The following is a 14136-nucleotide window of genomic DNA, read 5'->3' on the forward strand; positions in this document are numbered from 1 at the left end:
TAATGGAGAGAGCAGAGACAAAAATGCTTTATGCGCAACATTTGGAAACTAGGGCCTCCTCCAAAAATCACGAAAAAGTAATTATTGTTACATGATATGAGTGGAATCCGATGCTCGCTGGATCCTTATGTGAGAATCACATAAATCCATGAATCGTATATATATTTGTTTATCGTATATCGTGCAATCAGAAATCATTTTAAATATTTTTATTTAAAATTAAACACAAACAGTACCTGACAAATATTGACCACACAATGTACGATGAATGGACACGATTTACGGATCCATAGGATTTTCACCAAAAGAATCCGGAGAGGATCCTATTGGATATGAGTGAAGGATTTTTAACCAAAATGGTATGTGTGATTGAGAATATATAAAAGTAGTTCATGAGATTCTTCTTTGTCAATCATTTTAGTCATTTCTTGAAAAATATTCGTTAAATTGAGAATATTTTGTCAAACCAACCCTTTCACTTGAACTTGTGGTTTCTTCAATTTAATGAAATTTTTTCACATAAAGATAAAAATGATTGACAGTGGACAATTTCAAAACCATTTCTATCGATTTTAATTTCAACGACCAAAGTGAGAAGTTGTGGGGCCCACACCACATTGAACTTCAACAATCTAAATCATCTATTTTTCAAGTTGCACCTCTTAGATTGTCCTTGCAAAATATTAGCCAAATTAGAAATATTTGAGATATCTAATTGAGTTTAAATAAATTGACGAACACTTTGTTCTATAAGAAACAATGAAATTTCATTGTGATAATTAAATAAGCAAATAATTTCGAATTACATTGAATTTTTGCAAGAATAATCTATGAATCTAGACTTACAAGATGATTGAGATTGTTGAACTTTGATGTAGAGTGAGTCCTCCAAAATAGACAATTTTATTTTACTTTTACCTTTTTTTTTTTTTTTTTTTTTTTTTACACCGATTCTATGAGTATTTCTTCATCTCCACTTTCTAACATATATTTCCCTTATATCTCAAGTACAAAAATGCAAATTAAAAATGACTAAATCAAATGGTTACTAAACGAGTCCTTAATTATATATAAAAGTGTGACTTGGTGATTATTATACGGAAATGAGATATGCTTAGTAATTGAAATTCAATCCACATAAGATTTGAATTTAATTCGATGAAGCCAGTGCCAACACAAATTTGGAATTTAGATGCGACATTCCTACTTGGTTCGACATGGTCCAGCGAGACAATCATTTATAAGGACTTGTTCTACAAGCATCTCCATCCGTTAATGTATCGGTGTATCAGTTTTATGTCTTTTTTTTTTGTTAAATTAATTACCGACGAAATTTAAACTAACATTTTTATGAAAAATTCAACACTTTTTCATCATTACAGGAATAAGCCACTTGCAGTTCTACGTGTCTAACGGACAATCATTACTCGTCTTATTGTGTGTCCAATGTAGAATCATTACTCGTCTTAACGTGTCGGTATATCAGGTAATGTGATCAATAGTTATACCTATAAAGCAATTTCATTGTCACAGTAATTTCCAGTTGGAACACAGCGAGTTATGCTTACCCTAAACCCTAGACCCTACATCCCCTAAAAAGCATGTGAACGCAAAATATTCGAGAGATCCGCTTTGGATGTCTATGTCCGAATTCGGCGGACCAAAAATCGAAACAACTCATCTTGAATTCAACCTAGCCTATCCAACTGACCCACCTCATGCAAACCAAAGGTTTAGATCTCCCTTACTTTGAATGGCACAGATCCCTGGGCTAGCTGGCTCCAAACTTCGAGATGCGCAGAGGATCTCGATTTGCATTCGACCCTCAATGAACCACTTGGGAGCATATGCTATAGACATCAGTAGGTACATGTTCTGATTTCATGTGTAAATCACAGTAATTCAGCATGAAATAGTTAAAAAATACAACTGAAACTACACTGAAATATATAGATGGCTTCCTTGTACAATCATATATTTCAATGAGGTGAATTATGTCCGGTTTTTCGACCCCAAATAACAAAAAAGTAAAATCCAGCTCCGTCCCTGTTTTTTCCGTGTGATTAAAAATTTCCATGGCCGCACAGTTCAGGAACCTCCATGACGGCGATAGAGTACAGACCGATAAATGGCAGCAACGTGGAAGAAGACGATGAGCACTATGAAGAAATCGTCCAGGAGTCCAGCTATACCAAATATTGCTACAAGAACACTCAAAACAAAGATTATGTATTAATAGTGCTACTTACTAGAACCACCCCACAAGAAAATTCAACCAGCTTGAAAGCATAAAAAACACCTTCCGGGATGAAGTCAAAAGGACTGAATAGGTATGCAGCACCCATTATCATCTGTATATTTAAGAAAATAAAATTTCCAAAAAGGTCAGAACTTCTTAACGAACATACAGTATACAATGTACTTCAGATTAAAGATGAGATAAGTTCTCGCAGAATGTTATTTCCAACCATATAAACTGCATTAACATCTGCATGAGAATGCAAAATATACGAGAAGTGATCGCATACTTGTGTCAATTACTTAACTGAAATCCAGACACGAGCCCTTATAACAAGGGGAAGAGATCTATCAGGATTAATTAGTTCTCGCAGCAGCCTCCGCAGGAGAAAAGGAAGGTCCTGCGCTCTCTGTTGACAAGATTATTAAAATTTATAGAAACAGATTAGAAATGCACGACATAACGATCTATTATTCTCAATCAACTATGTATTATTTTCATGTAGTTGACAGAGTACAGAAACTGCAAATATTTTTCAACAAAAAACATATCTGTGTGTGTGCGTGTGCTGGTGCGCGTGTGTGCGTGTGGGGCATGTGGGGGCTGTGGGTGTGCGTGTGCGTGTGGGTGCGTGTGTGCGTGTTGTAGCTCTCACTACTCATTGTATTTCAATAATTCAACCGTCTAATTTTTCAGTCTTCCCTCAAAGATCATCCTAACAAAATATCACTGAAACCCAAAACTTTTTTACTACTAAGTGGAAGGTTTGTCACTTTTAGTGTTTTCTAGATGTATCATGTGTGCGTGTGCGCGTGCTGGTGCGCGTGTGTGCATGTGGGGCATGTGGGGGCTGTGGGTGTGCGTGTGCGTGTGCGCGTGTTGTAGCTCTCACTACTCATTGTATTTCAATAATTCAACCGTCTAATTTTTCAGTCTTCCCTCAAAGATCATCCTAACAAAATATCACTGAAACCCAAAACTTTTTTACTACTAAGTGGAAGGTTTGTCACTTTTAGTGTTTTCTAGATGTATCATGTTTGTCTATTTTCTTGACTCGAATTAGATGGCTAAACGGTCGGAAATGTCTCATATTTTGGGAATATGACCTTTGAATGAAGAACTCAAAAATAGACTGTTTGGTTTATTGATATAAAATATGGACCGGGTCCCACAAGGTTATTTGATGGATACATAGATTCATTTACCTGAATAAGACTTCTGGAATGACCTCCAAACACACGATTGTACCTTTCAATCTTGCCTAAAATCTCTGCAACCTCCGGCCTATCAAGCTGCCTTGAAGAAGCCCTACTTGGAACCAACAAAGTGATGGGACGACGACATAGCGGGCATTTACAAGGGCGAACTGTTGATCCATGATCCCAAACAAGCATAATACAATTTCCTGAAGAAAGGGAGCCAACAATGCATTATTAGCTATTACTTTTTTTTTTAACGACTACTCAATTTGGAGTTCAAGCCTTGTAGATTATATGTAATGGAATCTGATACTTGCATGATTGTATATAGTAAGAGTCCTGCAAATTCTATTATACACTCACAATGTTATACTTGATCCGTTATCTTACACAGTATGCAGTGTATACTAAATAGAACATCACACCCATTCAGTTTAGGTAATATAACAACAGTCCTACAAAAAGTATGGGAAAATATTCTCAAGTAAGCATGTTGGGGACTTTGTAACCACTCTGTGTATCCATAGTCTGTATAATCTATTCAAACAAAACAATTCCAAGCAGAGATCACTTTTACGTACAATAGAAGCAGTAAACTTGTCAAACAAAAAAAATCCTTACAGTGTGCATGGAAGAGGGAATTTTTAAGTTCCATGTAATTTTCGTTCAGAATGCGCTACAAAAATTACATAGAGGGACTTGAAAATCACTAGATGCAATACATTTGAAAGTACACTTGAGAGAACTTCCAAATTACTCCTTGAAAGGTGTCATTTGCAGGTGTTTTAGTAGTAGCTTTAAAGTGCTTAAGTAGTTCATTGATAGCATTCTTGTGATGCGTTTTAACAATTCAGTCTAAATTCCCTTGACACTTTGAAAGTCTCTCATCAAAACATAAGGTTAAAGCCTAAACCCTAAGCGCGGGTGATGTTCTATAACTAGACCCAGCTCAAAACCGCATTACACCTCTATATGAATGCATGAATGAGTTAAGGCCCTGTATCATCAAGTTCAAAACATGATCATTTATATATATAACTATATATATAGGCACCATGGGCATCCACGATTTATAACCAGACCTGGAATTGCGCTCGGAAAAACTAGCTATATCAGATGTTGGTTAATAGGCACTATGGGTACCTGCGGATTTATAACTAGACTCGGAATTGCCCTGATCAAGAATATCAAGTCCATTCTTTAACATACAAATTTCCTTTGCCACATTTTTACAATGCAAGTCTTGGAAACCTACACAAAGGTGTTCTTTCTATTCACGGAACTCTGCAGAGTACAATTACATGTACACAATGACATTCTGTCTTGCCTTCTCTACATATCAATAAGAACAAGAGACTAATGATATCAAACGAAAATGACTATTATCGAATATCTACTGCGGTTTCTGAGCTCCATCTTCGGCCCTCTTCTTTGTTTTCACCGAACTTTTAAGTTAGTTTTCACCAAACTTTTAAGTTAGCATAGGCTGCATAGCTAAGCTAAAGCTTGTTTCAGCGAAAACGTCATAGATTGCTCGAAATAAACACCCAGTTTGGATTTGGATTATAAGTCCCTTCGCTCTAAAGAGCAAATGACATCGAAAGCCCGCCGCCCGCCGCTGCTAAAATCTTCTGAGTAATCAATCAAGTCTTTCAACACAAGCATGCTTAAACCATCAATCAATCGTATCAAAACATGAACAAAAGCATGCTTGAGACAAAACACAAACACAAACAATTGAATGGAGAAATTGAAGACAAATTGGGTTTAGGGTTCTTTCGATTGCACCAAACCAATACCAAAATTGGTTAATTGTGTAAGCGAAGAAATAGGAACGAGAGAGAGGGAGGAAGAAAGGTACCGCAAAACCAGTGAGAGCAATTGGCCTGACAAGGAGTGTCGAAGTTGCCATGGCACACCGAACACAGATCGCCGCCTGGAGGGCCGTCCATTCCGATCTCGCCTTCGCTTACTCCGCCGTTACTTCATTCCTTGGAAGATATTCTGAAACCCCCTTAACCATGACGTGCCACACAAAAGGATCGCCACGTGTCGCCGCCTAGGACCCGCAGTAACTGTAATCGTCAATTATTACACACGGATTGGATCGGAAATAAGGTTTTCTGATTTTTAATCGTATCAAAAGTTTAAAAGTGAACATTTTTTATATTTGAAATTTTCGGAATCAGTATCTTCAAAATATTCCGAAATGTGGTGAACGAACTTCACACAAGCGTAAAATTATTTTAAAGTCTATATAATTATTAAATAAAATTAAAAAAAAACAAGTGAGACTTTGTCATACTGATGTGGTGTATGTTAAAGGCTTTTTTATGCCTAAGTTAGATTTAAATGTAGGAAATGAATCACAAACTATGAGTTTTTTGGCTAAGGAACAGTTATCTTATCATGAAAATGAACATGACTTTACATAGTCTAACATGAGCTTGAGGATGATTTATTAAGGCATGCATGACGCTCTTTAAGTGGTTAGTTTAAATCCTATATTATCCGTTCATTTAGTCAATTACGACTGATGACGAGAAATATAACGAGATGCACCAATTAAGAGTCTCATTTAATACCGACCTGTAACAACATAAGTGATTATGACCTATGTATAGGGCTATGATTATAGTAAACATTATCTTTTGAAGATCTTCCTAGATCTTTGCTTTATCAATCCTTATCTTGCTTTATCAACCGTTCTGAACTGATCCCATATGAGGAATCCCCTTTTGGGCCTTACTCGGGCCTGCTAATCCCTAAAGCCAAATTTGTTGAGCGGATATGGCCCAAATCTTCAACTTGATCTAAGTTTTTGCAAAATTTAATTGGAATGTTGTTACTAGCTACTTATGGTGTGTAAAATCTGTTAAACCAACTGGTCATTTTAGATTGCTAGACAAGCCTTAAATCAAGGCGATTGAAGATCGTTCCAAATTGGAGCCGTTAAAGATTGTACAAAATGATGTGTTTGGACTCACGCAAATATCCAAACACATCATTTTATACTATCGTTATTCTAGCATTTTTCTCCTTAGGTTTTAGTTGAACTAAAGTCGTTCTTATTTTTCTGCTGTAGTTCGTTTCAAGTTGTTCCGTTTCCAGCACTTTGATTTCCTAGTATCTAGTCTTAATTCATTTGTATAATTTGTCCAAAATAAATGAGATTGTTTGGCTCCTTCTACTTAAGGTGTCATTCATTTTTAAATGGTTGTGTGACATTATTTTATTATAAAAAAAGTCACAATCAGAATGGTTCATCCGTTTTATACTAATCTAAAAATCATCTCTTGAAAAATCTATTCGATTGGAGACCATTGAGTGATCTGTTTGAGTCAAACAAATTGTGTCTTTAAGTTGTCTTGCCCGAATTACTACTTTACTACCTTGTTTTGCTTCCATGCTTAAATTACCAATGTGGAATTAGTTTCACGTGTAACCTATTACAAGTAATGATAGAAAAACTAAATGTGTAAATAAAATTTTGTAAACTAAATGATATGGAAGTTGATGATTGGATTATTACTTAAGTATTGATTAACGTGTTTATTTTTTATTAGTAACACATCATTGCAAATTTAATTTACATAACATTACTCCTCATTATATGGTGGTCTCATGTAAAGCGGAGAAATTTGACAAAATCAAATAGAACTTATATTAAATAGTTTCACTTGTAAAACAACGAGAATTTTACTTTTGTGAAAGGAGTAGAATTCTCTCATTTTTTCTTTTTTCCCTCCCCTTCCCTCCTCTATTATTTGAACGGTCACGGTTAAGCCACGTCAACATCTTATATTAATTTTTTATAGCAAAAGAAAGACAAAATAAGAGAATGTGAGAGGGGGTGGAAGGGGATGGGAAGAGGAGGGGAGAGAATCCTAGTCCTTTGTGAAAAGGTTTGTTGATGACCCAAAATCTCGACAATATCAATGTTATTACTTAGGGTAGTGTTATCCATACATTTACTTTACTTCTCACACATTCTCTCAATTTCGGACTGTCAGATTAAATAAATTGAAAAATATTAATGACAAAATATTACCAAAGATATGTGTGAGGTAAAAATGTGTGTGTGAATAACATTACCTAGGGAGCATTTTTGCTTACCAACATTTATTGTGGTGTATGCTCACCATCCTATTTATCACAGTTAGATGAGTTTGAATTTAAAGATCCATGTAGTGGATAAGTACAAATCTCAAAATTCAAACTCATCTAACAATGATAAATAGGATGGTAAATATATACTGTACTAAACAATGATGAGCAAAAATGAACTCCATCACCTATTACTTATAAGTGGTCGATGGCCGAGTATGAAATCCTTACAGCTTAAGGTAGGTCCCCACTAGAAGTAGGGAAATTAATTTTGCGGCGTACGTTGGTTTGAAGAAACAAAGATCAAACACAAGAGGAAGAAGTGTCGTGGAGCCAAACAACTGCAACTGTTGAGGAAGGAAGGAAGAAAGGAAGATGAAAGATATGAATTGGCTGTTATACTCAACTGGAAGTGGAAGCGGGAAGCTACCAACGCCACAGCCGTCGTCGGCGGCTTCCATGTTTCTCAGAAGCAAAACAAAAACAAGAAGAAGCAGCCTAAATCATCGATTCGATTTCATCTCAACATTTTCTGCTTCTCCTCTGCGGGCCGCCGCCACCGCCTCCTCCTCAGTACGTTCTTATTTACGTTCCTCCTTTTACTTTACACTTGTTTCTTCTTCTAATTAGATAGAGATGGAGGGACTTTCAATTAGTTTGGAATGCTATTATAAAAATTAGATGGGAGGACTTTGAAAATTACTAGTTGCTATACTTTTGAAGACACCTTTCAAGGTTTAATTCCAAAAGTTTAGTGCATTTGGAGAGTGTTTTAGTGGTATTTAAGCAGCTCACTGTTAGAGTTTTTTAATGCAATTTAGGACTCGTTTGGAAGTGATTTTAAAATAATTAAATAAAAATAAAATGAATCTTAGAAAAGCGCTTAAAGTACTTTATGCTAGAAGCATAGTTATGTGCTTCATTTATAAAGCACTTCTAAGTGCTTTTGTAATCCAAAATCATTTTCCATAAAAAAAACTTTCATATATCTTAAAATACTTTCAAACGAGCCCTTAAGTTTTAAGCAAGGTTCTAAAAGACGCTAGGCGCTAGTCAGGCGGCTGGCCGGGGACTAGCGCCTAGGCGCCTAGGCAGGCGCCTAGGCCAACTAGCAGGATTTAAGTAAATCTATTATATTTTGTGTATATAAGTGTTTGTTTATCAAGTATTGAAGCATAATGAAAACATAAGGAACAAACATATAATGTGTGTTCATTTTACTATTCAGCAAGTCTCTTAAAATTTATTGAAAAAAATGAAATACAAGATGAAAGTTATCTATTTTCTATCTAAGTAAATCGCAATCTAAGCGGGTGTCTAGACGGGTCTGGGCGGGTTAGGCGGGTGCCTCATCAGGTCTAGGTGCTCTTTTTTAATTTTCAAATATCTAGACATTAATCGGGATGGTAGCCTGCCTAACGTCTAGATAGGGCCTAGACGGCGCTAGGCGGGATTTTTAGGACAGTGGTTTTAAGAAAGCATAGCAGACTAAAGTTGTTGGGACTCGGAAAGTCCCTCGTCCAAAGATGGGAACTGAATTAAATCTACAAGAGGCTTAAGGTATCATTAATAAAAATAAAACTCTTCACTTTTGATTCTCTACATGCATCTTCATCATATGATTGCCAGGACAGCACAACTGCAGCCTGCTGCAGTTAGCTATTTGATTTTCTGTGCTGCTGTGCGTGTTGTTCTACCTTGACTGTAAAGTGTAAACCTCAGTTTATGTTCAGACGCAACGCAACGCAAGTCGTCGGAGGTCAGCTGCAGCGAGTACAGGCACAAGAGTTGCTTGTAGCCTACTAAAAGCGGAAGACAACGTAAATGACGACGAAACATGTGAGCTAGTCAGTGGATTTGAAGTTTCAGTTGACGGCGACGGTGTTGCCGGTACCATCAACGCTTATCTCTTCAAGGCAGTCAAAAACAATAACGGAATTGGGATACTTCTCTTGTCTGACATCTTTGGCTTCGAAGATTCATCCACCAGAGAGTTTGCATATCGCATTGCCTGCAACGGTTACAAGTAACGACATTTTCTTAACCTTCAACTGCCATGACTATATCTATGCACAATTAAGTAGTTCCTCAAGTTTCTTTTTTTATGCGTACAACAATATGCAGCGTTTTACTTCCGGACCTATTCCGCGGAGATCCATGGACAAAGGACCGCCCGAAGGTTGATTTTGAGAAGTGGATTGCTGAACAAGAAGCTCAAGGGGTTGCAAAAGACATTGCCGCGTGTGCAAAATGGATGGTTGATGAGTTTGCAGCTGCAGGGATCTCAAACAAGCTTGGCTTGATAGGTTTTTGCTACGGAGGTGGCAAAGTGATCGAGGTGTTGGCGCAGGACCAGGGCGCTTATTTCGGGATTGGGGTCTCATTCTACGGGACAAGGATGGACAACACATCAGTAGCTTCTAATGTGAAGGTTCCTGTATTGTTTATTACAGGGGACAACGACCCGCTGTGTCGTGTGAACGTGGTAGAAAGTATTGAGAAGATCATCGGCAGGGGATCGAGGGTGGTGAGTTTCAAGGGGAGAGGCCATGGCTTTGCGCACCGACCTCAGTCGTTTGAAGAAGATGAAGATGCAGAGAAAGCTTTCACTTTGATGAGAAATTGGCTTGATGGCTTGCTTGCAATTGCAAATGCAGGTTAATTAGATATTGCTTAATCAAGTATAAATCCTTCATTACTGTATCTGTCTAATTAATCACAAGATTATACAAAGTTTATTAACTCCGTCTTAACCTTTGTTTTACATCTCATTCCTAATTCTTCATTAATTTCCTAGTGTAAACCTTCCACATAAACTACAGTCAATCTGGAGACGAGATTGGCGAAAAATTAGCTCAAATGTAACACCAAAAATTAGCTCAAATGTAACACCAGGTAGCATGTTCGCATGGTGTTACGAGTTAACACAGAAACGAGTCTATAATTCACGGGATTCTATTCCATCGGGCTCCCCCAATTTTCCTACAAAGAATTGGCGTGGGCCATAAACTACATGGTTCAACAATTGCTTATGCATTTCTTGTTGCTCGGAACACGGTGCAGCCCGAAACTGTTGTCACCAAGTTAACAAGAACCTGAATCGATTTCCACGGAAAACACCCTCACAAGAACAGTCACGCGAGGTGAGCAAATAGCGTGGTAAATTACAGGCAGATGGTTCGACTGAAGGGCACAAAGCATGTCGTCTCACCAAGGGTTACAACCAACAGGAGGGTCTTCAACCATTAACAACATATTACTGATTTCAGTCTTCCGAAACCCTCGACATTTTCATATGAATCCGTGTCTTCTTATGAACAAATACCAAAGCAGAATACTAATGAAGTGTTCAGCATCGCCAAGCACAACTACTAGGATTATCAGCAAACGACGATGCACATAATACATACTGATGGGTTTCCTTTCGTTTAGTCATCAAAGACACCAAACCCGCAATCGCAATTATTTTTAACTTCCACAAACTAAGTTTGTAGAGTGACAGCATTACAGAACAAAAGGCAATAAATTTGTATTAAGCCTGAAGTGGATCAGGTGAAATCTTTATCAATCAAAAACAGCATTCGCACTACATATTCAAATCCATAGCAGGCATAAACGCGACCGATAGTAAAAAAACCTCCAATTTGAATCCCAAGACTGTGGGTTAACTTGACTTTGCATAAACTCAATCTTGTCCGTCCTGAAAACAACAGTAAAAACGACATCAAATAACTTCCATGCACAATCCATCCCTTCAGTAATTGACTTATGTTCATCCTCAAAACAGAAAAAGACCCGAAAATGTACATTAGTTTCAAATAAATCAACATGCTGAAAATACACTAACTTCAATGGATTGAATTTTTCACTGCAATAAAACTCATTTTCATCAACATGCTAAAATCATACACTCTCCTGCAAAATGAGTATGAACCAAGAGATGAACCTACATCATTTATCACAAAGTAAAAAGAAAAAAAACCTCCAAATGACAAGGTCGTCGCACATCAGAGCTTTAGTTTTCAAACAATAAAAAAAGTTGAAAATAATTATAGGATTTGAGGCTTAAAAGGAAAATTTTGGATGCTTAGTTCAAATCGGTCTTTCTGTTTGGTTCATGAAGGAAAGAATTAGAAATTCACTGCAAGATGTTCACTAGGTGCAAAAGGAAACCAATGGAGTGAGGTGCAAATAGGTTTTCCAAAGCTACACATATTGAAGCTCATGAGCTCTAGGTCTCCTATGTACAAGCTACAGGCCATGGAGTAAGTACATACGGAACCTCACAGAGCTGCATGCTCAACCCAAGCAAGCACCTCATCATCCAGTTTTGGTGAGGAAACTTGAGCCCACGTGTCGAGAAATGAGTGAGAAAACATCCACAAGGGTGAAGTCAAACGAGTCAAGGCTCATGAATAGATGGAGGCACCCTCCTCCAGTAATGTGTTTTCTTTTTTCCTTTTCTATTTCTAAAAGATTAGTGAGTGTAGATGTTTTGGTTTTTGAGTTTTATTACTATGTATGAAAAGACAGCCTTGCCTATCAATTGTTAATTTGAGTAATCTTCCGTTAAAAAGGAATGTTGGTGGAATAAATCAACGTTGTGGGGTATGAGTGGAATAAATCAACATCAGAAGAAATCAAATCTACCTGAGGAGCAGGATTCTCAACAATCTTAGGAGCAGCCGGCTTTGCTGGAGATCCCTCAAACAAACGAGAGCACTCTGTGTATGCAGATCCAATGCCCAATCCAGCACCAAAAGCTACAGAAGCCCAACGAGACGCCGGACTTCCTAGTAAGACACAACAAAGATACATTTATTAATTCAAGATTACTAATTATGAGAGATTTAAAACATATATATACAGTTCAAATAAATGAAAGACATTGGTCACATGCAAATGATAATTAGATGAAGCATCCAATGAACTGAATAACCTCAAAAGGGCTAAAGAAAATGTAAAATATATTGTTACTTATGTTTTTATGCCTTTGAAAGTCAAATCGTACCCTTGTCATCTTAAGAATTATGATACATATTACATAGACTTGGACAAGAATATTAGATGAAGGTACATGTCCATGTGTTCAATTATTCTGTTTTTAAAAGATTACCAATGACATCGGAGTGTCTAGTTTCATTTTATCATGGTCAGGTCCTGTCACAGGAATATGGCAGGGAAATTGGTTGCATCTACCAAATTACTGGTATGATGTCTTTCAAGGTATTAGACAGGCTCTAAGTCAATTTCCATTAGAAGCCACTAAACATTGCTATACAGTATGCTTGGTTTTAAGAAAATGTGCAAAAGGAAATTATTTTGCAACGATAAAAGCAACATGACCGACCCACTAATATCCTGAACCTATACTAAGAATTGCTAGAGATAGGATAAATGGGGACGGTAGACGTCATACTCAAGATAGTTTCAGGCTGGCCAATGACTATCCAACCTGGTTGCATTTAGTCTCCGCTTCAATGGAGATCATAAGTTCAAATCTCATGAACGACAGGACAGTTTATTAAAGGGAAAAAAGATAGCCTTGTGCAAATTTTTTCCTTTCACAATCGCCCATTACCCTGAGGAATGGTAATAAACCAAATTAAAGCCACTAAAACACGAACACCTAACCCGATAAAAGAAGGCAACAACATTACTTTGACATTAGCAGCCAATGAATCATAATTTACATCACATTTCATGTTATCCAATTAATCAGTAAGCTCTATTCTACATAGAACAACATTGAGAAACATATAAAGTCGAACCGAAGAAAATAGCTGGAAATCCTAACCCTCCATTTGTCTGATGTCACAAAATACAGGAACATATATGCATTAATTCGGTCCAGAAAAGTACTAAGAATCGCTCGAGTTCATTGGGCATAGCCAGTTTGTACATATATATACATGTATGTATGCCTACGAACGCAATTTAAGGTTCCATGTAGGTCAATTCAATCAAGTAAATATGGGGTGTTCGTGTTCGTGTTCGTGTTCGTGTTCGAAATAATTTTGGGCATATTCCAAATTGCAGTGAAAAAGATTTCGCCTAATCATTCCAGCTAAACCCATCAATCATCATCCTACTAACTAACTAATCTTCCAATTATTTGCACATATACACACACACATGCATACATATATATTCATATGGATATATAGATATAAATGTATACATAAATACATATATATATATATGGAAATTGTCTTGGAAATTGCAGAGAAGCAAAACGGAGAAACGAGAGAAATAAAGGGAAGGAAATGGGGAGAAGAGGAAGACAACTGACTGAACAAAAGGAAACCGCCAAAGGCACCACCCAAGGAGGAGTAGACGAAGCGCCGGACGGTCAGATCGAGACAGGCGTCCCATTTGGCGTTCACGTCGTACGGCGGTGGGATGATTTCTTTGTTGTCCGCCATTGTAGCCACCTGAATTTTCTGCTTTGATTCTTTTCTTTTCTCTCTCCCTTCTCCTCCTCTTGCTTTCCGCCTTGGTTATGAGATTTTGTGTGATTTGGTTGGGGCTGTGTCCGTCGTCTGTTTTGGTTTCAAGCTGCATCCTTTTTGGGCTTTAGTTGCATAAGTA

General features: G+C 37.2%; 3 protein-coding genes across 3 annotated transcripts; 1 reads left to right on the plus strand and 2 right to left on the minus strand.

Moving 5' to 3' along the window:
• Positions 1-1892: 1892 nt before the first annotated feature.
• On the minus strand, positions 1893-5515 carry LOC137717642 (uncharacterized). The gene is made up of 5 exons (XM_068457062.1): positions 5300-5515; positions 3445-3644; positions 2547-2648; positions 2300-2351; positions 1893-2201 (listed from the first exon to the last, which is right to left on the minus strand). The coding sequence occupies exons 1-5, from the start codon at positions 5388-5390 to the stop codon at positions 2089-2091; spliced, it is 558 nt and encodes a 185-aa protein (XP_068313163.1). The 5' UTR covers positions 5391-5515; the 3' UTR covers positions 1893-2088.
• Positions 5516-7832: 2317 nt separating this feature from the next.
• On the plus strand, positions 7833-10316 carry LOC137717193 (uncharacterized; the record flags this gene model as incomplete). Its single annotated transcript, XM_068456491.1, has 3 exons — positions 7833-8118; positions 9268-9571; positions 9670-10316. Coding segments are annotated over 3 exons (1128 nt in total), but the record flags the coding sequence as incomplete, so codon positions are not given.
• A 682-nt stretch (positions 10317-10998) lies between these two features.
• LOC137718577 (MICOS complex subunit MIC10-like) lies at positions 10999-14070 on the minus strand. Its single transcript, XM_068458126.1, has 3 exons — positions 13838-14070; positions 12196-12338; positions 10999-11245 (listed from the first exon to the last, which is right to left on the minus strand). The coding sequence occupies exons 1-3, from the start codon at positions 13968-13970 to the stop codon at positions 11231-11233; spliced, it is 291 nt and encodes a 96-aa protein (XP_068314227.1). The 5' UTR covers positions 13971-14070; the 3' UTR covers positions 10999-11230.
• Positions 14071-14136: the final 66 nt, after the last annotated feature.

This window comes from Pyrus communis, chromosome 15 (assembly GCF_963583255.1).
Source record: "Pyrus communis chromosome 15, drPyrComm1.1, whole genome shotgun sequence".
Classification (NCBI taxonomy): Eukaryota; Viridiplantae; Streptophyta; class Magnoliopsida; order Rosales; family Rosaceae; genus Pyrus; species Pyrus communis.